General features: G+C 42.4%; 1 protein-coding gene across 1 annotated transcript in view; it reads left to right on the forward strand.

Moving 5' to 3' along the window:
* The first annotated feature begins 2183 nt into the window (after positions 1-2183).
* vtnb (vitronectin b) overlaps positions 2184-22054 on the forward strand; it is an 86256-nt gene continuing 66385 nt past the window's right edge. Inside the window, exons 1-3 of the mRNA XM_041894610.2 lie at positions 2184-2372; positions 14496-14612; positions 14905-15177. Of these exons, the coding sequence (XP_041750544.2) occupies positions 2315-2372; positions 14496-14612; positions 14905-15177 (448 nt within the window). The 5' untranslated portion in view covers positions 2184-2314. The remainder of the gene's footprint in view (positions 2373-14495; positions 14613-14904; positions 15178-22054) is intronic.

The following is a 22054-nucleotide window of genomic DNA, read 5'->3' on the forward strand; positions in this document are numbered from 1 at the left end:
TTGCTCCTCTCTCCGTCGCGCCTCTACCGTCTCACTCCATGGCCGGCGATCCATCCCGGCCAGGATTTCCTCCCAGGTCCAGGACCCCTGCCCGTCCAAGATCTGCTCCCACGTCCAGGCTGCCTGCTCCTGGACACGCTGCTTGGTCCTGGTATGGTGGGATCTTCTGTCACGATCGTCGTATGGAGTAGACCAAGGCGCAGCGTGATGAACGAACATATTGAATCTTTATTATCTATAGTGATAATATACACAACAAAACAACAAAACGAAACGTGCAGTCCTACGGTTTAATATAACCAAAAAGGAACAAACCAAAACGGAAACAAGATCCCACAAATACAAAGGGAAAACAGACAGTTTAAATATGGCTCCCAATCAGAGACAACCAACAACAGCTGACACTCGTTGCCTCTGATTGGGAGCCACTCAGGCCAACATAGAAATAGCACAACTAGAACTCCCGACATAGAAACACAACACATAGAATGAACACACCCTGGCTCAACATATAGAGTCCCAGAGCCAGGGTGTGACACACTGCCAAGAGGGGGGGCCCTAAAACGTTTTGTCTGCAAGGTGGGGGGAACCCCGACCAAATATCACTTAGGGTTAGAGGCGGCACTGCGTACAGCTAAGCTTAATCATTACAACAATTCATATCTGCTGATTTCTTTTTGTAGTCGCACAGCAAAAGTATTTAGGAGCTTATGCTGTGTGATATCTGTTCAGATGTAAAGATTAAGATCACTTTATTGGTCAATTGCACACAAGGTCCAATTTAAATTTGACTTCCGGTTTTAACCCAACCCCTCCAAAAGACAAACATACAGTACACAGGTTTTTTGGAGTGGTGCAGTGTGCTGCCACACTGGGTGCCCAGTGGGGCGGCAGGTAGCTTAGTGGGTAAGAGCGTTGTGCCAGTAACCGAAAGGTCGCTGGTTCTAATCCCCAAGCCGACTAGGTGAAAAATCTGTCGATGTGCCCTTAAGCAAGGCACTTAACCCTAATTACTCCTGTAAGTCGCTCTGGATAAGAGCGTCTGCTAAATGACTAAAATGTAATGTTGTGGGGGGTTAAGTGCCTTGCTCAAGGGCACAATGGAAGGCAATGGCTTCTAGGATTTGATACCAGCAACCCAGCTCACTTCCAGACAGATTTTTTCTCTCTAACCGCTAGGCTACCTGCGGCCCCATACTTACAAAAAAGTTACAGCTTAATTAATCATTGATCACGGGATAGGAACCTGTTGCTTTTTCCAGTCTTGACCATAAAGAGAGAGAGAAAGAGAGCAAGAGAGAGAGACTCATTCACTTGCTTGTGGAGGATCAAAACCATGTCTCAGGTTCTCCGCCTAGCGGTCAGAGATGGTGTAGCAAACGCTCCGCGGGCCTCTGTCCTTTGTGCTGGACTTAAGGACATCTCTATTGCTCGCGCAAATGGTGCGATACCATCATGTATTCAACAACTTTTATATACAATAATATAAGGCTACACTTAGAAATAACTGAACGTTGGGGAAATAATAGTATATAACCTACTTGGAAACAGCGATTAGCTAATCCATTCAGAATTTCGGAATAGGATGATGTCCAATGCTGTAGGTTGGTGGACTCAATTATTTTCTCTGTTCCATTAACATCGTCATTGGAAAAATGATAGAGAATAGCGCCGGCCTCGGGGCTATCACTGAGTTGGAAAGCTCCAGCGCCCATGTTTGCCTAGGGTTGTTGTTTCACTCTATAAATCAACAGGTCAATAGGGAAAACCGACTGGCCTAGTTACACCGAGGTTAGATTCACATAGGGACATACTGATCATATGCCTGCCATGCACACTTTACGGCAGTAAAGTCTATTAATTCAGTCCAATGTGCACTGTTGAAAAGTGGCAAATCTGTGCTTAAAGTGCGTGCGGTGAGGTCACGACCCGATGTTTCACAGAGGACCACTGCTGTTCTTATAGGACAAGCCAGCCACTGCAACAGTTGTTTAATGATTATAACAGCCAACGGCTGACTGACTGTCTGCTCACAAAACAAACAACCAGGGTGCACGACTTTTGGAGGCCGGGATCGATCAGCTGTGTTGCGCACGACGCGCCGGTTCCAAAGTGGGCCATCCCATCATGTGAACTTGCCTTGGGTTTGTTTACCAAGCAAAGTACAGTAGGAAACCATAGACTAGAGTTACGTACCTACTGGCTCTGGAGTTGCAACCATTGTTTTTTTGTGTATTTTCACCGTTTCACTTGACAGAGGAGCACCAGTTTCTACTGCTCTCCGGTTTGTGGGTATCCTGCAGATTGAGACAGAATGAAGTTGGCAGTTGTTCTGCTGGCACTCGCGCTGGCCTCGGCGTTCGCTGCAGAGGGTAAGTAAAAAAATAATAATAATAATGTCATGTCCATTACTCATTACCTTACCTGTGTGCTGCCAAATGTATGTGTAATTCAGCTATTGGTAACCTACTACTTTTCATTTCTATGTTGTCTTATAGCTCCTCTGTCATGTTTGGGTGTGCGTAATTAGAGGTTAGTTCCTTAGTGCGATTGCCCAGTAACCATACGATCCTTGGTTCAAGCCCAGCTTCATCTATTCAAAAAACATTTGTGGTCACAATACGTTTTTCTTTTCTTTTTTTGTAAAGTTTTTTTTATAGGGGGTAGATCAGCTTTAATATTGCAGATATACTTATATTAATGTAATTGTCTGCATCACTTCCAATTCCCCATATGTTTTTTTTTTCTTGCAAATATATATATATATATATATATATATATATACACATACATACATATATACATACATACATACACATACATACATATATACACATACATATACATTTCCTTTAGAAATATATATTTCCCTTTATTATTTTCCAACTCCACCACCCCTTCCCTAATTGGAGTAAACTAATGAACAACAATGCTTAGGCCTCTACTTCCAGCTTATACATACTATATACATTTCATGGACACAGTCAATTTTACAATAATTCTATTTTGTTTGTTTTACTCCTGAACTTCCTCTACCCTCAACCTCTCCGATCATTTTCATGATGTCCATCCGGTTTGCTTCTATATGCCACATCTTTCTAACTGTGCTCTTTCACAAAAGCTCTCAACCTATAACCTATATACTTATTATGGACAAAGTATGCTTACATTATTAGTTTTCTTGTTGTTATTAGTTGTTGTTAGTTGTTATTAGTCCCATCCTTCAACTCCATTCAACACCACCCATCTATCTCTTAACACCATCCATATTGGATTTCTATTTGCCACTGTACTGTGATGTTTTGCAAAAGTTCTGAACCTTTCTATTCTCATTGTTTCTACCGATTGTAAATTGAAAATAAACATTTTTGCTAAAAGTATTATTATATTATTGATCGATTGACTATGACTTTTCAGATCACCCAGTAGTGCTATCTGCAGGGTTAGCTCCAGGTAAATATTGCAATACTTTAGCCATTCCTGGACCTGTGTCCAAAAACAAGCTACAAATGGACAGTACCAAAACAAATGATCTAATGATTCTGTCTCTTCGCAACAAAATCTGCAGAGCTGTATCCCCCATATAAATAACATTATATTGGTAGCAAGAATTTATATAATAATTTAAATTGAAAAATTCTAAGTTTTGAATCCAGCGTCATTTTGCGTATCAGTTCATAAACACTATGCCATGGGATCGGTACGTCAAAAATCTCATCAACAACTATTTTGCAATCTACAGTGAGGGAAAAAAGTATTTGATCCCCTGCTGATTTTGTACGTTTGCCAACTGACAAAGAAATGATCAGTCTATAATTTTAATGGTAGGTTTATTTGAACAGTGAGAGACAGAATAACAACAAAAAAATCCAGAAAAGCGCATGTCAAAAATGTTATAAATTGATTAGCATTTTAATGAGGGAAATAAGTATTTGACCCCCTCTCAATCAGAAAGATTTCTGGCTCCCAGGTGTCTTTTATACAGGTAACGAGCTGAGATTAGGAGCACACTCTTAAAGGGAGTGCTCCTAATCTCAGCTTCTTACCTGTATAAAAGACACCTGTCCACAGAAGCAATCAATCAATCAGATTCCAAACTCTCCACCATGGCCAAGACCAAAGAGCTCTCCAAGGATGTCAGGATCTTGTCAATGATCTCAAGGCAGCTGGGACCATAGTCACCAAGAAAAAAATTGGTAACACACTACGCTGTGAAGGACTGAAATCCTGCAGCGCCCGCAAGGTCCCCCTGCTCAAGAAAGCACATATACAGGCCCGTCTGAAGTTTGCCAATGAACATCTGAATGATTCAGAGGAGAACTGGGTGAAAGTGTTGTGTTCAGATGACACCAAAATGGAGCTCTTTGGCATCAACTCAACTCGCCGTGTTGGAGGAGGAGGAATGCTGCCTATGACCCCAAGAACACCATCCCCACCGTCAAACATGGTGGTGGAAACATTATGCTTTGGGGGTGTTTTTCTGCTAAGGGGACAGGACAAGTTCACCGCATCAAAGGGACGATGGACGAGGCCATGTACTGTCAAATCTTGGGTGAGAACCTCCTTCCCTCAGCCAGGGCATTGAAAATGGGTCGTGGATGGGTATTCCAGCATGACAATGAACCAAAACACTTGGCCAAGGCAACAAAGGAGTGTCTCAAGAAGAAGCACATTAAGGTCTTGGAGTGGCCTAGCCAGTCTCCAGACCTTAATCCCATAGAAAATCTGTGGAGGGAACTGAAGGTTCGAGTTGCCAAACGTCAGCCTCGAAACCTAATGACTTGGAGAAGATCTGCAAATAGGAGTGGGACAAAATCCCTCCTGAGATGTGTGCAAACCTGGTGGCCAACTACAAGAAACGTCTGACCTTTGTGATTGCCAACAAGGGTTTTGCCACCAAGTACTAAGTAATGTTTTGCAGAGGGGTCAAATACTTATTTCCCTCATTAAAATGCAAATCAATTTATAACATTTTTGACATGCGTTTTTCTGGATTTTTTTGTTGTTATTCTGTCTTCACTCAACCTACCATTAAAATTATAGACTGATCATTTATTTTTCAGTGGGCAAACGTACAAAATCAGCAGGGGATCAAATACTTTTTTCCCTCACTGTATATGGGACGGCTGTCAATCCTTTGGTCCTTAAATGAACCTGCAATACATTGTTATTTATCACAGTTTTCTTTAACCAATTATGTTCTTTAATGGAAGGCCGACAGACAAGTTCCTTACATTTTCCCCCTTCCACTTCCCTCTTCTATTTTTGCGGTAATGCTGCAATTATTTGTTTGTAATTTTGGTTGGAGCACACATTTCCATATGTTTTTGTTAGCTGCATATGCAACATAACTCCACCAGTCCTACCGATGATATCATTTATGAAGATTATACCTTTTTTAAACAATTTGTCCCAATTTGATTTTATTTTTTTATCAATTAGTATATTTGAATTTAACCACAATATTTTTTGCATTATTTGTTCTGTCAAAAGGATTAAATTGAAATTCCAACCAACTTTCTATGGCTTGTTTTAGAAATAGTGATATTTGGGATATTATTTCCTTTTCAAATAACTGGAAGTGTGAGATTGTAATCTGAATAAAGGGAAAAAGGCCATTTTTGAACATTGGGTGAGACAATCTTACTAATTTGCTAATTTGCTAGAGAACCAGTTCGGATTTAAGTATACGTTTTGTATGACTGAAGCTTTTAGTGATAGGTCTAATGCTTTAATATTTAATAATTTCTGTCCTCCGAAATCATATTTATTATATAAATAGGCCCGTTTAATTTTGTCTGGCTTGCCGTTCCAAATAAAATGGAATATTTTTGTCACGCCCTGGCTCTGGGGACTCTAGTATGTTGAGCCAGGGTGTGAGTTGTCATGTGTTTGGGTATTCTAGTTTTTGTATATCTATGTTGGCCAGGGTGGCTCCCAATCAGAGACGGCTGTAGCTCGTTGTCTCTGATTGGGAGTCATACTTAGGTAGCCGTTAGGCATTCATTCGTTGTGGTTTCTTGTTCCGTGTTGGTTTGTGTATGTAACCAGGGACGTCACGTTTTCGTTTTGTTGTTTTGATCATTATATAAATAAATATGTTCGCATTCAACGCTGCGCCTTGGTCCTCCTCTGTTCCCGACGATCGTGACAGAAGAAACCACCAAGACTGGACCAAGCAGCGTGTCCAGGAGCCATCGCCAGGGAGATCTCTAGCAGATCTCCTTCGCCTCCTCGACTGGGTCAAGCCGGGTGAGGAAGAGAAGGGCTTGACATGGAAGCAGAAGGGCGAAAGGCTGGCGAGGGACATGGAGACCTGGTCCACGGGTAGGAGAGACGCACAGAACATTTTTAGGGGGGGGCTAACGCCGTGGACGACGGGCCAGCAGGAGACCGCGGCAGAGCGGCCCAGCGGGTTGGCAGAGGAGGCCGCCAGGTTACGGGGGCCACTGGTCGAAGAGGGGATGGAAGGTGTAGAGGCACGGCGAGAGGTACTGGGGTGTGTTACCAGTCCGGTCCGGCCCATTCCAGATCCCTGCGTAGGACCAGTGGTGTGTGTCCCCAGTACGGTCCGGCCTGTTCCTGCTCCCCGCACCCGGCCAATGGTGCGCGACGTCAGCCCGGCTCGGCCCGTTCCTGCTCCCCGCACCAAGTCAGTGGTGCGCTTCGTCAGCCCGGCTCGGCCCGTTCCTGCTCCCCGCACCAAGTCAGTGGTGCGCCTCACGCTCGGCCCGTTCCTGCTCCCCGCACCAAGTCAGTGGTGCGCTCGTCAGCCCGGCTCGGCCCGTTCCTGCCCCCGCACCAAGTCAGTGGTGCGCCCGTCAACCCGGCTCGGCCCGTTCCTGCTCCCCGCACCAAGTCAGTGGTGCGCTTCGTCAGCCCGGCTCGGCCCGTTCCTGCTCCCCGCACCAAGTCAGTGGTGCGTTTCGTCAGCCCGGTTCGGCCCGCTCCGGCTCCCCACACCAAGCCAGTGGTGTGCGTCGTCAGTCCGGCACAGCTCGTGCCTGTTCCACTGGTGCCTGGTTCAGCACGGGTCAGCTGCTTCACGCCGGAGCTAGAGCAATCCGCTCCACCAGTGTGCAGTCCAGCGCCGGTCAGCAGGGCCAGACCGGACCAGGGGTACTTTGGGGGGTTAGAGAGCGAGTGGGGATCATGCCCGGAGCCGGATCCGCCGCCAAGGCGGAGTGCCCACCCGGTCCCTCCCCTGTGGCATTTGGTTGGCGCGGTCGGAGTCCGCGCCTTTAGGGGGGGGTACTGTCACGCCCTGGCTCTGGGGACTCTAGTATGTTGAGCCAGGGTGTGAGTTGTCATGTGTTTGGGTATTCTAGTTTTTGTATATCTATGTTGGCCAGGGTGGCTCCCAATCAGAGACGGCTGTAGCTCGTTGTCTCTGATTGGGAGTCATACTTAGGTAGCCGTTAGGCATTCATTCGTTGTGGTTTCTTGTTCCGTGTTGGTTTGTGTATGTAACCAGGGACGTCACATTTTCGTTTTGTTGTTTTGATCATTATATAAATAAATATGTTCGCATTCAACGCTGCGCCTTGGTCCTCCTCTGTTCCCGACGATCGTGACAATTTTTTTCTCATATAATTAAAAAAACTGTTCGCTAGTCGTGGGCAAGACCATAAGCAAATAGGTAAACTGGGATAATACTAAAGAGTTAATCAAGGTGATTTTTTCCACAATTTGACAGGTATTTACCTTTCCATGGTAGCAATATCTTATCTATTTTTGCTAAATTTCTATTAGAATTTATTGGAGTGAGATCATTTATTTCATTTAGGATATGTATTCCGAGTATATCCACATCACCATCAGACCATTTTATTGGTAAAATACATGGTAATGTACATTTTTTGTTTTTTTTGTGATCCATTATGTAATATAGTACATTTATCATAATTTGGTTGTAATCCAGAGAGGTTAGAAAATGTATCTAGATTCTGTTGTGGAGGGATTCAAGTTGTGGATTTAAAAGAAAACATGAATCATCAGCGTACAATGACACTTTTGTTTTTAAGCCCTGGATTTCTAATCCTTTGATATTGTTGTTGGATCTGATTTTAATAGCTAACATCTCGATGGCCATAATAAATAGATATGCCGATAGTGGACAACCTTGTTTCACTCCTCTTGACAGTTTAAAACTTTCTGAGAAATTGTTATTTACTATTTTACACCTAGGGTTACAATACATTATTTTGACCCATATTATAAGAGATTTTCCAAAATTAAAATGCTCCAGGCATTTATATATAAACCCCAGTCGTACTTTATCAAATGCCTTTTCGAAGTCTGGTTTCCCAGATTTTTCATAGTGTTCTATTGTTTCCAGTACTTGCCTTATATTATCTCCCAGTGGGGAAAAAAAGTATTTAGTCAGCCACCAATTGTGCAAGTTCTCCCACTTAAAAAGATGAGAGAGGCCTGTAATTTTCATCATAGGTACACGTCAACTATGACAGAGAAATTGAGAGAAAACAAATCCAGAATATCACATTGTAGGAATTTTTATGAATTTATTTGCAAATTATGGTGGAAAATAAGTATTTGGTCACCTACAAACAAGCAAGATTTCTGGCTCTCACAGACCTGTAACTTCTTCTTTAAGAGGCTCCTCTGTCCTCCACTCGTTACCTGTATTAATGGCACCTGTTTGAACTTGTTATCAGTATAAAATACACCTGTCCACAACCTCAAACAGTCACACTCCAAACTCCACTATGGCCAAGACCAAAGAGCTGTCAAAGGACACCAGAAACAAAATTGTAGACCTGCACCAGGCTGGGAAGACTGAATCTGCAATAGGTAAGCAGCTTGGTTTGAAGAAATCAACTGTGGGAGCAATTATTAGGAAATGGAAGACATACAAGACCACTGATAATCTCCCTCGATCTGGGGCTCCACGCAAGATCTCACCCCGTGGGGTCAAAATGATCACAAGAACGGTGAGCAAAAATCCCAGAACCACACCGGGGGACCTAGTGAATGACCTGCAGAGAGCTGGGACCAAAGTAACAAAGCCTACCATCAGTAACACACTACGCCGCCAGGGACTCAAATCCTGCAGTGCCAGACGTGTCCCTCTGCTTAAGCCAGTACATGTCCAGGCCCGTCTGAAGTTTGCTAGTGTGCATTTGGATGATCCAGAAGAGGATTGGGAGAATGTCATATGGTCAGATGAAACCAAAATAGAACTTTTTGGTAAAAACTCAACTCGTCGTGTTTGGAGGACAAAGAATGCTGAGTAGCATCCAAAGAACACCATACCTACTGTGAAGCATGGGGGTGGAAACATCATGCTTTGGGGCTGTTTTTCTGCAAAGGGACCAGGACGACTGATCCGTGTAAAGGAAAGAATGAATGGGGCCATGTATCGTGAGATTTTGAGTGAAAACCTCCTTCCATCAGCAAGGACATTGAAGATGAAACGTGGCTGGGTCTTTCAGCATGACTATGATCCCAAACACACCGCCCGGGCAACGAAGGAGTGGCTTCGTAAGAAGCATTTCAAGGTCCTGGAGTGGCCTAGCCAGTCTCCAGATCTCAACCCCATAGAAAATCTTTGGAGGGAGTTCAAAGTCCGTGTTGCCCAGCGTCAGCCCCAAAACATCACTGCTCTAGAGGAGATCTGCATGGAGGAATGGTTCAAAATACCAGCAACAGTGTGTGAAAACCTTGTGAAGACTTACAGAAAACATTTGACCTGTGTCATTGCCAACAAAGGGTACATAAAAAAGTATTGAGAAACTTTTGTTATTGACCAAATACTTATTTTCCACCACAATTTGCAAATAAATTCATTAAAAATCCTACAATGTGATTTTCTGGAGAAATAAATTCTCATTTTGTCTGTCATAGTTGACGTGTACAGGCCTCTCTCATCTTTTTAAGTGGGAGATCTTGCACAATTGGTGGCTGACTAAATACTTTTTCCCCCACTGTATCTTCCATGTAAAAAACCTGTCTGATTAGAATGAACAATGTCCGACAATACCTTTTTAATTCTATGAGCTATACATTTTGCTAGAATTTTTGCATCACAACACTGAAGTGTAAGGGGCAATTTTTTAAATGGAATGGATCTTTGAATTTTCCATCCTGTTTCAGTAATAATGAAATCAGACCTTCTTCTTGAGTGTCTGATAATCTACCATTTGCACAGGAGTGGTTAAAACATGCTAATAACGGTCCTCTGAGTATATAAAAAAAGGTTTGGAATACCTTGATTGGTATGCCATCCAACCCTGGAGTTTTCCCGGACTTAAAGTATTTAATTGCATCCAGAAGTTCCTCCTCTGTAATTTCACCTTCACATGAGTCTTTCTGTATGGCTGTTAATTTTACTTTATCAATAGAAAAAAATCTCTACAATTAGCTTCAGTTAGAGGAGATGAAAATATATGCTTAAAGTACTTTGTTTCTTCCTTCAAAATAATTTGGTGAATCATGGGTGACTCCATCATTTGTAACCAGTTTCAGTCAATTATTTTTGGTAGCATTCCTATGCTGAAGATACAAAAATAATTTGGTGCATTTTTCCCCATATTCCATCCAGTTTGCTTTATTTTTATAATATATTACACTTGATCTTTCTTGAATAAATTTCTCCATTTCTTTTTGTTTTTCCTCTAATTTATTCTGAGCCACTATGTTACAGTTTTTATTGCTATCTATCTGTTCTGTTAGACCTTCTATTTCCTTTGTTAGTATGGACTCTTTTGACCTAAATTGCTTTTGTTTTCGAGATGAGTACTGAATTGCATGGCCTCTAAAGGCACATTTGAAGGTGTCCCATACAATAAGGGGATTTGCTGTACATATGTTATGTCGGAAAAAATCAGTTATGAATTCCTCTGTCCTAGTTAAAAACAAGTTAATATCCAATAGGCTTTGATTACATTTCCAATATCCTCGCCCACGTGGAAATTCAGTAAGAGTAAAGTATACGCCAATTATATGGTGGTCCGACCGCATTCTGTCCCCTATCAACACTTTTTAAACTTTTGGTGCCAACGAGAATGACATAAGATAGAAGTCAAGATGACTAGCTAGATTGAGTCTCCGCCATGTATATCTCACTAGATCAGGATATTTAAGCCTCCATATATCTACTAGTTCTAATGTATCCATGACATTCATGATTTCCTTAAGAGCATGAGGGTGATTGTTTGTAGTGTGATTTCCTTTACGGTCCATTGAGCTATTTAAAACGGTATTATAATCTCCCACCATAATAATAGAGTCTTGAATTGCTTGCAGGGTTGATCATTTATTATATATATTGTCAAAGAAGTGTGGATTATCATTATTTGGTCCATAAAGGTTAATGAGCCATATCTGTTTATGGTCCAATAACATACAGTGGGGAAAAAAAGTATTTAGTCAGCCAACAATTGTGCAAGTTCTCCCACTTAAAAAGATGAGAGAGGCCTGTAATTTTCATCATAGGTACACGTCAACTATGACAGACAAATTGAGAAAAATAAATCCAGAAAATCACATTGTAGGATTTTTTATGAATTTATTTGCAAATTATGGTGGAAAATAAGTATTTGGTCACATACAAACAAGCAAGATTTCTGGCTCTCACAGACCTGTAACTTCTTCTTTAAGAGGCTCCTCTGTCCTCCACTCGTTACCTGTATTAATGGCACCTGTTTGAACTTGTCATCAGTATAAAAGACACCTGTCCACAACCTCAAACAGTCACACTCCAAACTCCACTATGGCCAAGACCAAAGAGCTGTCAAAGGACACCAGAAACAAAATTGTAGACCTGCACCAGGCTGGGAAGACTGAATCTGCAATAGGTAAGCAGCTTGGTTTGAAGAAATCAACTGTGGGAGCAATTATTAGGAAATGGAAGACATACAAGACCACTGATAATCTCCCTCGATCTGGGACTCCACGCAAGATCTCACCCCATGGGGTCAAAATGATCACAAGAACGGTGAGCAAAAATCCCAGAACCACACGGGGGGACCTAGTGAATGACCTGCAGAGAGCTGGGACCAAAGTAACAAAGCCTACCATCAGTAACACACTACGCCGCCAGGGACTCAAATCCTGCAGTGCAAGACGTGTCCCCCTGCTTAAGCCAGTACATGTCCAGGCCCGTCTGAAGTTTGCTAGAGTGCATTTGGATGATCCAGAAGAGCATTGGGAGAATGTCATATGGTCAGATGAAACCAAAATATCACTTTTTGGTAAAAACTCAACTCGTCGTGTTTGGAGGACAAAGAATGCTGAGTTGCATCCAAAGAACACCATACCTACTGTGAAGCATGGGGGTGGAAACATCATGCTGTGGGGCTGTTTTTTCTGCAAAGGGACCAGGACGACTGATCCGTGTAAAGGAAAGAATGAATGGGGCCATGTATCGTGAGATTTTGAGTGAAAACCTCCTTCCATCAGCAAGGGCATTGAAGATGAAACGTGGCTGGGTCTTTCAGCATGACAATGATCCCAAACACACCGCCCGGGCAACGAAGGAGTGGCTTCGTAAGAAGCATTTCAAGGTCCTGGAGTGGCCTAGCCAGTCTCCAGATCTCAACCCCATAGAAAATCTTTGGAGGGAGTTGAAAGTCTGTGTTGCCCAGCGACAGCCCCAAAACATCACTGCTCTAGAGGAGATCTGCATGGAGGAATGGGCCAAAATACCAGCAACAGTGTGTGAAAACTTTGTGAAGACTTACAGAAAACGTTTGACCTGTGTCATTGCCAACAAAGGGTATATAACAAAGTATTGAGAAACTTTTGTTATTGACCAAATACTTATTTTCCACCATAATTTGCAAATAAATTCATAAAAAATCCTCCAATGTGATTTTCTGGATTTTTTTTCCTCATTTTGTCTGTCATAGTTGACGTGTACCTATGATGAAAATTACAGGCCTCTCTCATCTTTTTAAGTGGGAGAACTTGCACAATTGGTGGCTGACTAAATACTTTTTTTCCCCACTGTATTTAAAATAATCCATCTACCTTGTGTATTCCCTTTTGAGTTTCTTTGCCCATGGGAGAAGTATATTTCGCCCCCCCATTCCTTTTTCCACACAACTTCATCTAGAATTGTTGAATGAGTTTCCTGTAAACAATATATATTACATTCCTTCTCTTTGAGCCATGTAATTATGTTTCTTATTTTGTTATTATCTGCTAAGCCATTACAATTATAACTGGCTATACTTATTTCACCATATACCATAATGAGATACAAGTTTCAAAACTTTTCAAAACTATTTATTTTACTAAGTAACCCTCCAATTGTTCTCCACTAATTCCCCCGCTAAAGCCCCTCCCTGTCCCAAGTTGGGCCGTCATCCCAGTGATCGACATACCACCCCCATCCCTCCGAATCCCTAGGGCCCCGAGAGGCCAGGACACATCCATCAAAAACAGCACACAGTGCCACCCACAAAACAGAAGCAGGTCAACTGCCAATTTTTTTTTACAATGCTCTCACCTCAATATATATATATATATATATATATAGCTATTTAAAAATATATATCTATTCAAATATCTTGCATATCTTATTTTCCAGCATTATCAATTCATATGCGTAATAATGTCGGCAGTTCATGTGTAGGATTTTAACCTATAACCCGGATTGCCATTGTATTACATTACATTTTTGACAAGCAATTATTATTTTAGCAAACAATTATTGTGGTTCATCCTATATTCTCCCTAACATCCTTACCCCCCTTGCAACAGATGTGGGATAAACACACACGCACATACTCTAACACACTCAACCCCTTTCCTCCACAATCAATCATAAAATCAGATGCTCAACGGTTGTTACATCCCAGAGCCCAACTCAAGAAAGGACCTGTTTACGAATGCATATACGAATACATATACAGTTACAACTGTTTGAGAAAGCATGCAAGATTGTGGTCCTCTGTAGCTCAATTGGTAGAGCATGGCGCTTGTAACGCCAGGGTAGTGGGTTCGATCCCCGGGACCACCCATACCTAAAAATGTATGCGCACATGACTGTAAGTCGCTTTGGATAAAAGCGTCTGCTAAATGGCATATTATTATATTGAGCAAAAATTGACAACAATGTGAGATTTGATTAATCTATTTAATCTATGTCAAGTCCTAGGTGATGGAGATCAGATCCACCCTCTTCACCTTAGACACAAACACTCTGGTCCCCCGTTGTAACCATTTTTACCAAACATCTCCGTGCAGTCAGACCTTTGATTATTTCGTGCCACCTGGGCCACAATGATAAGCCCCCTCTCTGATTGTCCGAGTGTGACCCCCTCCCCAAAGTTAAAGACCTTATACCTGAGTAACTACAGTTGAATACCTTTTATATAAACAAACACCTGTAGCTAATGTGTATGATGACCACTACTTTGGGCATTCATATAAGCTCCATTGTCAATGCCCCTTCAATCACTAGCCTACACTGCCGTATCAGAATGTTGCTCTAAGGTAACCACTGTTTTTGGGTCTTCCCTCCTGTGCAGAGTCGTGTGTGGGTCGTTGTAACAGCTTCAACCCCATGGCCAAGTGCCAGTGTGACTCCATGTGTCGCTACTACAGCAGCTGCTGCGTGGACTTCGACAACGCCTGCCCCAGGAAGAGTAAGAAAGATGCTCTGCTTCGCATGATATTATGACTCCCTTGAAATGATGGTCTTATCTATGTGATATTTATAGGGGATGTGTCTGAAATGGCACCCTATTTATTTTATAGAGCACTACTTTTGACTTCGGGCCCGCAGTCAAAAGTAGTGAACTATAAAGGGCATAGGGTGCCATTTTGGACACAACCAGGGTTAGTTTAATGAAGGATAAAGTAAAAAAAATGCCACATAGAATCAAACCACTGTCCATATAAAGTATCTAATAGAAATCTGTGGCATTCTCTCCTCAGTTGCCCGCGGTGACACCTTTGATGCCCCAGAGGACGATGTGGTGAACACCCCCATTACAGCAATTAACACCAATCCTGGGACCATGGTCGACCCAGAGACCACAAACATTCCCACGGTCATGAACACAACCGCTGTCCCCACCACCACCCTGGCCCCGACCACCACCATCCACACCCCCACCCTCCCCACTGACCCAGAGGCAGTGCCCTGCAGCGGGAAGCGCTTTGACGCCTTCCTCCAGCTCAAGAACGGATCCATCTACGCCTTCAGAGGTGAGGGGGAATGTGTAAGGGCAAATACCAGAAAAGTTATTGATGCCACTTACTAGTGACCAGGGGATAATACCAACGTGCACAATCCAGTAAAAAATATGAGTCCAAGAATACGTTTAGTCAATTTATTTTCCTTCTTTTCAATAATCCAAAATCAAACAAAAAGAGCATGTTGAAAAATGTCTGTGCTCCTAGGGAGGTATGATTATGAAATGAATAGAACACAAAACCTTCAAAATGGCTCCTACATTGTGGCTGCAAGTAGAAAAACAATTACATTGTCATAAAAAATCTTAAGGGAGCCTAAATAAATCATTCTTTCATATTTCATACAGCATATCATATTTTTTAAATACAATATTTCATATTTCTCAAGTCCATAGTTCTTTGTGTGTGTATATTAGTCCTTTGTTGGGACCCAACAGGAGGCCTCATCAGTGTACGTGTCTTTGTAAAGTGTCAGTATACAAAACCGGTTAAAAGTTTTAGAACCCCTACTCATTCAAGGGTTTTTCTGTATTTTTACTATTGTCTACATTTAGAATAATAGTGAAGACATAAAAAATATGAAATAACACATATGGAATCATGTAGTAACCAAAAAAGTGTTAAACAAATAAATATATATTTTATATTTGAGATTCTTCAAATAGCCACCCTGTGCCTTGATGACAGCTTTGCACACTCTTGGCATTCTCTCAACCAGCTACACCTGGAATGCTTTTCCAACAGTCTTGAAGGAGTTCCCACATATGCTGAGCACTTGTTGGCTGCTTTTCCTTCACTCTGCCGTCCGACTCATCCCAAACCATCTCAATTTGGTTAAGGTCGGGGGATTGTGGAGGACAGGTCATCTGATGCAGCACTCCATCACTCTCCTTCTTGGTAAAATAGCCCTTACACAGCCTGGAGGTGTGTTGGGTCATTGTCCTGTTGAAAAACATATGATAGTCCCACTAAGCCCAAACCAGATGGGATGGCGTATCACTGCAGAATGCTGTGGTAGCCATGCTGGTAAAGTGAGCCTTGAGTTCTAAATAAATCACAGACAGTGTCACCAGCAAAGCACCCCCACACCATAACACCTCCTCCTCCATGCTTTACGTTGGGAAATACACATGCGGAGATCATCCGTTCACCCACACCGCGTCTCACAAAATCATGGTGGTTGGAACCAAAAATCTCAAATTTGGACTCCAGACCAAAGGACACATTTCCACCGGTCTAATGTCCATTGTTCATGTTTCTTGGCCCAAGCAATCCTCTTCTTCTTATTGGTGTCCTTTAGTAGTGGTTTCTTTGCAGCAATTCGACCATGAAGGCCTGATTCACAAAGTCCCCTCTGAACAGTTGATGTTGAGATGTGTCTGTTACTTGAACTCTGTGAAGCATTTATTTGGGCTGTAATTTCTGAGGCTGGTAACTCTAATGAACTTATCCTCTGCAGCAGAGGTAACTCTGGGTATTCTATTCCTGTGGTGGTCCTCAGGAAAGCCAGTTTCATCATAGCGCTTGATGGTTTTTATGACTGCACTTGAAGAAACTTTCAAAGTTCTTGAAATGTTCCGTATTGACTGACCTTCATGTCTTAAAGTAATGATGGACTGTTGTTTCTCTTTGCTTATTTGAGCGGTTCTTGCCATAATATGGACTTGGTCTTTTACCAAATAGGGCTATCTTCTGTATACCCCCCTTACCTTGTCACAACACAACTGATTGGCTCAAATGCATTAAAAAGGAAAGAAATTCCACAAATTAACATTTACGAAGGCACACCTGTTAATTTAAATGCATTCCAGGTGACTACCTCATGAAGCTGGTTGAGAGAATGCCAAGACTGTGCAAAGCTGTCATTTTGGTGTGAGGACCTCTAGTTCATTGGGGTCATCATTACATTACATTTACATTTACATTTTTTGTCATTTAGCAGACGCTCTTATCCAGAGCGACTTACAAATTGGTGCATTCACCTTATGATAGCCAGTTGGACAACCACTTTACAATATATATTTTTTTTTTGGGGGTGTGGGGTAAGGGGGGGGGGGGTAGAATGATTACTTTATCCTATCCCAGGTATTCCTTAAAGAGGTGGGGTTTCAAGTGTCTCCGGAAGGTGGAGAATCATTTAGGATTGCTTCCACTTCACAGAAAGCTGTCTGTAAGCCTTCATCATCCAGTGGTTGCTGTCTCAATCTGTATATGCCTCTCCAATACAACTCCATGATGGGAGCCAGAAGGTGGATTGAAAGTCAATTTTACCCCACCAGGAAGCAGGTTGCTATGTATCTAGCTGTGATTCAACTCCTGTAGAGCTTCTCTCAGCTCACATTCTCTGCCAACATAGTTATTGCCATTATCAGATCTCATTTCAACAACTTGACCTCGTCTACAGATTAATCTTCGAATGGCATTAATACAGGAATATGTATCCAAAGATGAGGCCATTTCAAGATGGATGGCACGACTGGCAAGACATGTTAATATTACTCAATATCTTTTCACATGACTTCTTACATGTTTTACCTCAATGGATCCAAGGTAGTATGTTTTAACGTAGGTGAATGGTGGCAGGTCTGGTGAGACAGGAGTCTTGGGAAGGTCAGCCTTCTTTTGCTCTGCTACTTTGGCCCGTCGGTGTAGAGAGAACATACAGTACATTCATCTGCAGTTTTACTATCTCACCACCAGAGTGTGCTGCAGCACCTCCAGCACCACATCTTTACATTTTACATGTTAGCCATTTAGCAGACGCTCTTATCCAGAGCAACTTACAGTTAGAGAGTGGATACATTTTTTTTTTTTTCATATCTTTGACAACCATCTGATGACTGAGACTCAGTTTGCCACAAATGTGTGGAACCTTTTTGTTTCATTGGCTATGTAGCGCAACTTAGTGCTATCAGTCCAGAAGACTGATTCTTCCAGCTGAATCTGAAGCTCTGTTTCCAGCATTGTAACCACACTGCAAGAACTTTCTACTCGGGGGATGGTAATTTGCTTTAGTGGGGCTACTCTCGCTTTCCACATGATGAATGTGACGTGAGGATTGTCTGTGGGGTTTCTTTGTAGTAGATAGGTCAGAACACCATATCCTACCTCACTGGCGTCACAGAAATGGTGCAGCTCTGCAGATTATGTATGCATAGTCACTTTACCCATACCTACAGTGCCTTCGGAAAGTATTCAGACCCCTTGACTTTTTCCACATTTTGTTACGTTACAGCCTTATTCTAAAATGGATTAAATATTATTATTTTTCGCAGCAATCTACACACAAAACCCCATAATGACAAAGCGAAAAAATGTTTTTTTTTTACATTTTTGCAAATGTATTAAAAATAAAAAAAACTGAAATACCTTATTTACATAAGTATTCAGACCCTTTACTATGAGACTCAAAATTGAGCTCAGGTGCATCCTGTTTCCATTGATCATCCTTGAGATGTTTCTACAACTTGATTGGAGTCCACCTGTGGTAAATTGATTGGGCATGATTTGGAAAGGCACACACCTGTCTATATAAGGTCCCACAGTTGACAGTGCATGTCAGAGCAAAAACCAAGCCATGAGGTCGAAGGAACTGTCCGTAGAGCTCCGAGACAGGATTGTGTCGAGGCACAGATCTGGGGAAGGGTACCAAAAAATTTCTGCAGCATTGAAGGTCCCCAAGAACACAGTGGCCTCCATCATTCTTAAATGGAAGAAGTTTGGAACCACCAAGACTCTTCCTAGAGCTGGCTTCCCGGCCAAACTGAGCAATCGGGGGAGAAGAGCATTGGTCAGGGAGGTGACCAAGAACCCGATGGTCACTCTGACAGTGCTCCAGAGTTCCTCTGTGGAGATGGGAGAAACTTCCAGAAGGACAAACATCTCTGCACCACTCCACAAAGCAGGCCTTTATGGTAGAGTGGCCAGACGGAAGCCACTCCTCAGTAAAAGACACATGACAGCCCGCTTGGAGTTTGCCAAAAGGCACCTAAAGACTCTCAGACCATGAGAAACAAGATTCTCTGGTCTGATGAAACCAAGATTGAACACTTTGGCCAGAATGCCAAGCGTCACGTCTGGAGTAAAACTGCCACCATCCCTACGGTGAAGCATGGTGGTGGCAGCATCATGCTGTGGGGATGTGGCAGGACAAGTCTCTGAATGTCCTTGAGTGGCCCAGCCTGAGCCCGGACTTGAACCCGATCAAACATCTCTGGAGAGACCTGAAAATAGCTGTGCAGCAACGCTCCCCATCCAACCTGGCAGAGCTTGAGAGGATATGCAGAGAAGAATGGGAGAAACTCCCCAAATACAGGTGTGCCAAGCTTGTAGCGTCATACCCAAGAATACTTGATGCTGTAATCGCTGCCAAAGGTGCTTCAACAAAGTACTGAGTAAAGGGTAAAGGGTCTGAATTCTTATGTAAATGTGATATTTTTGCTTTGTCATTATGGGGTATTGTGTGGAAAAAGTCAAGGGGTCTGAATACTTTCCAAAGGCACTGTACATATATACATGTGACTCGTTTCAGGAAACTAGGCGTATGTCGCGCATCACTACTTCACAGGAGCACCATTTGAACGTAAACTTTTTTTTAAATCAAAATGCGTTTTTTGGAAGAAATGCCTTCTGGAACGTGAACATTCATGTGCCTTAATAACAAACTTGTATGCCAATTGTAAATACGAATACAATTGTTAGATTACGAGCCTAGTTGGTTTAGCCACAGAAAAAACAGCAACCTTCCCGCTAGCCATGATTGGCTGAGATAATGAGTGGGCTGGACATGCCTATAGATGAGTTCGGATTGGTCTGCCATGTAGCATGCTTCTGTCTATAATATGAGCAGGTCAATTTGTGTAGGTAATCGTTTCTAACGCAGCTTTTTTGAAAGATATCATGTAGTGGAACTGTTGCTTTCCACTTTCTGGAGGATCGAGTTTTGAAATCAGTGGAATTAGAGTATGATAGCTAAGGAGATGGAGAAAATTCTGGTGTTTGATTGCAAATATGCAGACGAAGTCGAAAAGAGAACACACAGAAGGCTGTTGTATAAACCACCTGTCTCCGGATTACATCTTCAAACTAAGGGCAACCCTGGCATCCGTGACAGAGGGAGAAAAGTTCATCCATGTATAAAGGTAAGAGAGTCTAGCTAGATACATTTTCAGATATTACACGTTTCTAATTTTGTCAGAGAGTCGTTTTCATTTAAAAGTTAATGTGTACTGTTAGCTAGCTAGCTAACGTTAGCTGGCTGGCTAGCTAGCTAACGTTACGTGTATGATCTGTGTAGTAATATTATTCGTATCTCACAGCCATTTTCATTGCTAGTTATAGCCTAATGTCAGCTAGCCAACATTGAACCTGGTTGGTTAGCTACAGTGCCTTGCAAAAGTATTCATCCCATTTGGCGTTTTTCCTATTTTGTTGCATTACAACCTGTAATTTAAATTAATTTTTATTTGGATTTCATGTAATGGACATACACAAAATAGTCCAAATTGGTGAAGTGGAATGAAAAAAATATCTTGTTTCAAAAAATTGTAAAAAATTAATAACGGAAAAGTGGTGCGTGCATATGTATTCACCCCCTTTGCTATGAAGCCCCTAAATAAGATCTGGTGCAACCAATTACCTTCAGAAGTCACACAATTAGTTAAATAATGTCCACCTGTGTGCAATCTAAGTGTCACATGATCTGTCACATGATCTCAGTATATATACACCTGTTCTAAAAGGCCCCAGAGTCTGCAACACCACTAAGCAAGGGGCACCACTAAGCAAGGGGCACCACCAAGCAAGCAGCACCATGAAGACCAAGGAGCACTCCAAACAGGTCAGGGACAAAGTTGTAGAGAAGTAAAGATCAGGGTTTGGTTATAAAAAAATATCTGAAACTTTGAACATCCCACGGAGCACCATTAAATCCATTATTAAAACATTTAAAGAATATGGCACCACAACAAACCTGCCAAGAGAGGGCCGCCCACCAAAACTCACAGACCAGGCAAGGAGGGCATTAATCAGAGAGGCAACAAAGACACCAAAGATAACCCTGAAGGAGCTGCAAAGCTCCACAGCAGAGATTGAAGTATCTATCCATAGGACCACTTTAAGCCGTACACTCCAAGAGCTGGGTTTATGGAAGAGTGGCCAGAAAAAGACAACAAAAAAAAGACAAAAATAAGAAAACACATTTGGTGTTCGCCAAAAGGCATGTGGGAAACTCCCCAAACATATGTAAGAAGGTACTCTGGTCAGATGAGACTAAAATTGAGCTTTTTGGCCATCAAGGAAAATGCTACGTCTGGCGCAAACCCAACACCTCTCATCAACCCGAGAACACCATCCCCATAGTGAAGCATGGTGGTGGTCCTCTGTAGCTCAATTGGTAGAGCATGGCGCTTGTAACGCCAGGGTAGTGAGTTCGATCCCCGGGACCACCCATACGTAAAAATGTATGCGCACATGACTGTAAGTCGCTTTGGATAAAAGCGTCTGCTAAATGGCATATTATTATTATGGTAGCACCATCATGCTGTGGGGATGTTTTTCATCGTCATGGACTGGGTCAGAATTGAAGGAATGATGGATGGCGCTAAATACAGGGAAATTCTTGAGGGAAACCTGTTTCAGTCTTCCAGAGATTTGAGACTGGGATGGAAGTTCACCTTCCAGCAGGACAATGACCCCTAAGCATACTGCTAAAGCAACACTTGAGTGGTTTAAGGGGAAACATTTAAATGTCTTGGAATGGCCTAGTCAAAGCCCAGACCTCAATCCAATTGAGAATCTGTGGTATGACTTAAAGATTGCTGTACACCAGCGGAACCCATCCAACTTGAAGGAGTTGGAGCAGTTTTGCCTTGAAGAATGGGCAAAAATC

Source organism: Coregonus clupeaformis, chromosome 13, assembly GCF_020615455.1.
Source record: "Coregonus clupeaformis isolate EN_2021a chromosome 13, ASM2061545v1, whole genome shotgun sequence".
In the NCBI taxonomy this organism is placed as follows: Eukaryota; Metazoa; Chordata; class Actinopteri; order Salmoniformes; family Salmonidae; genus Coregonus; species Coregonus clupeaformis.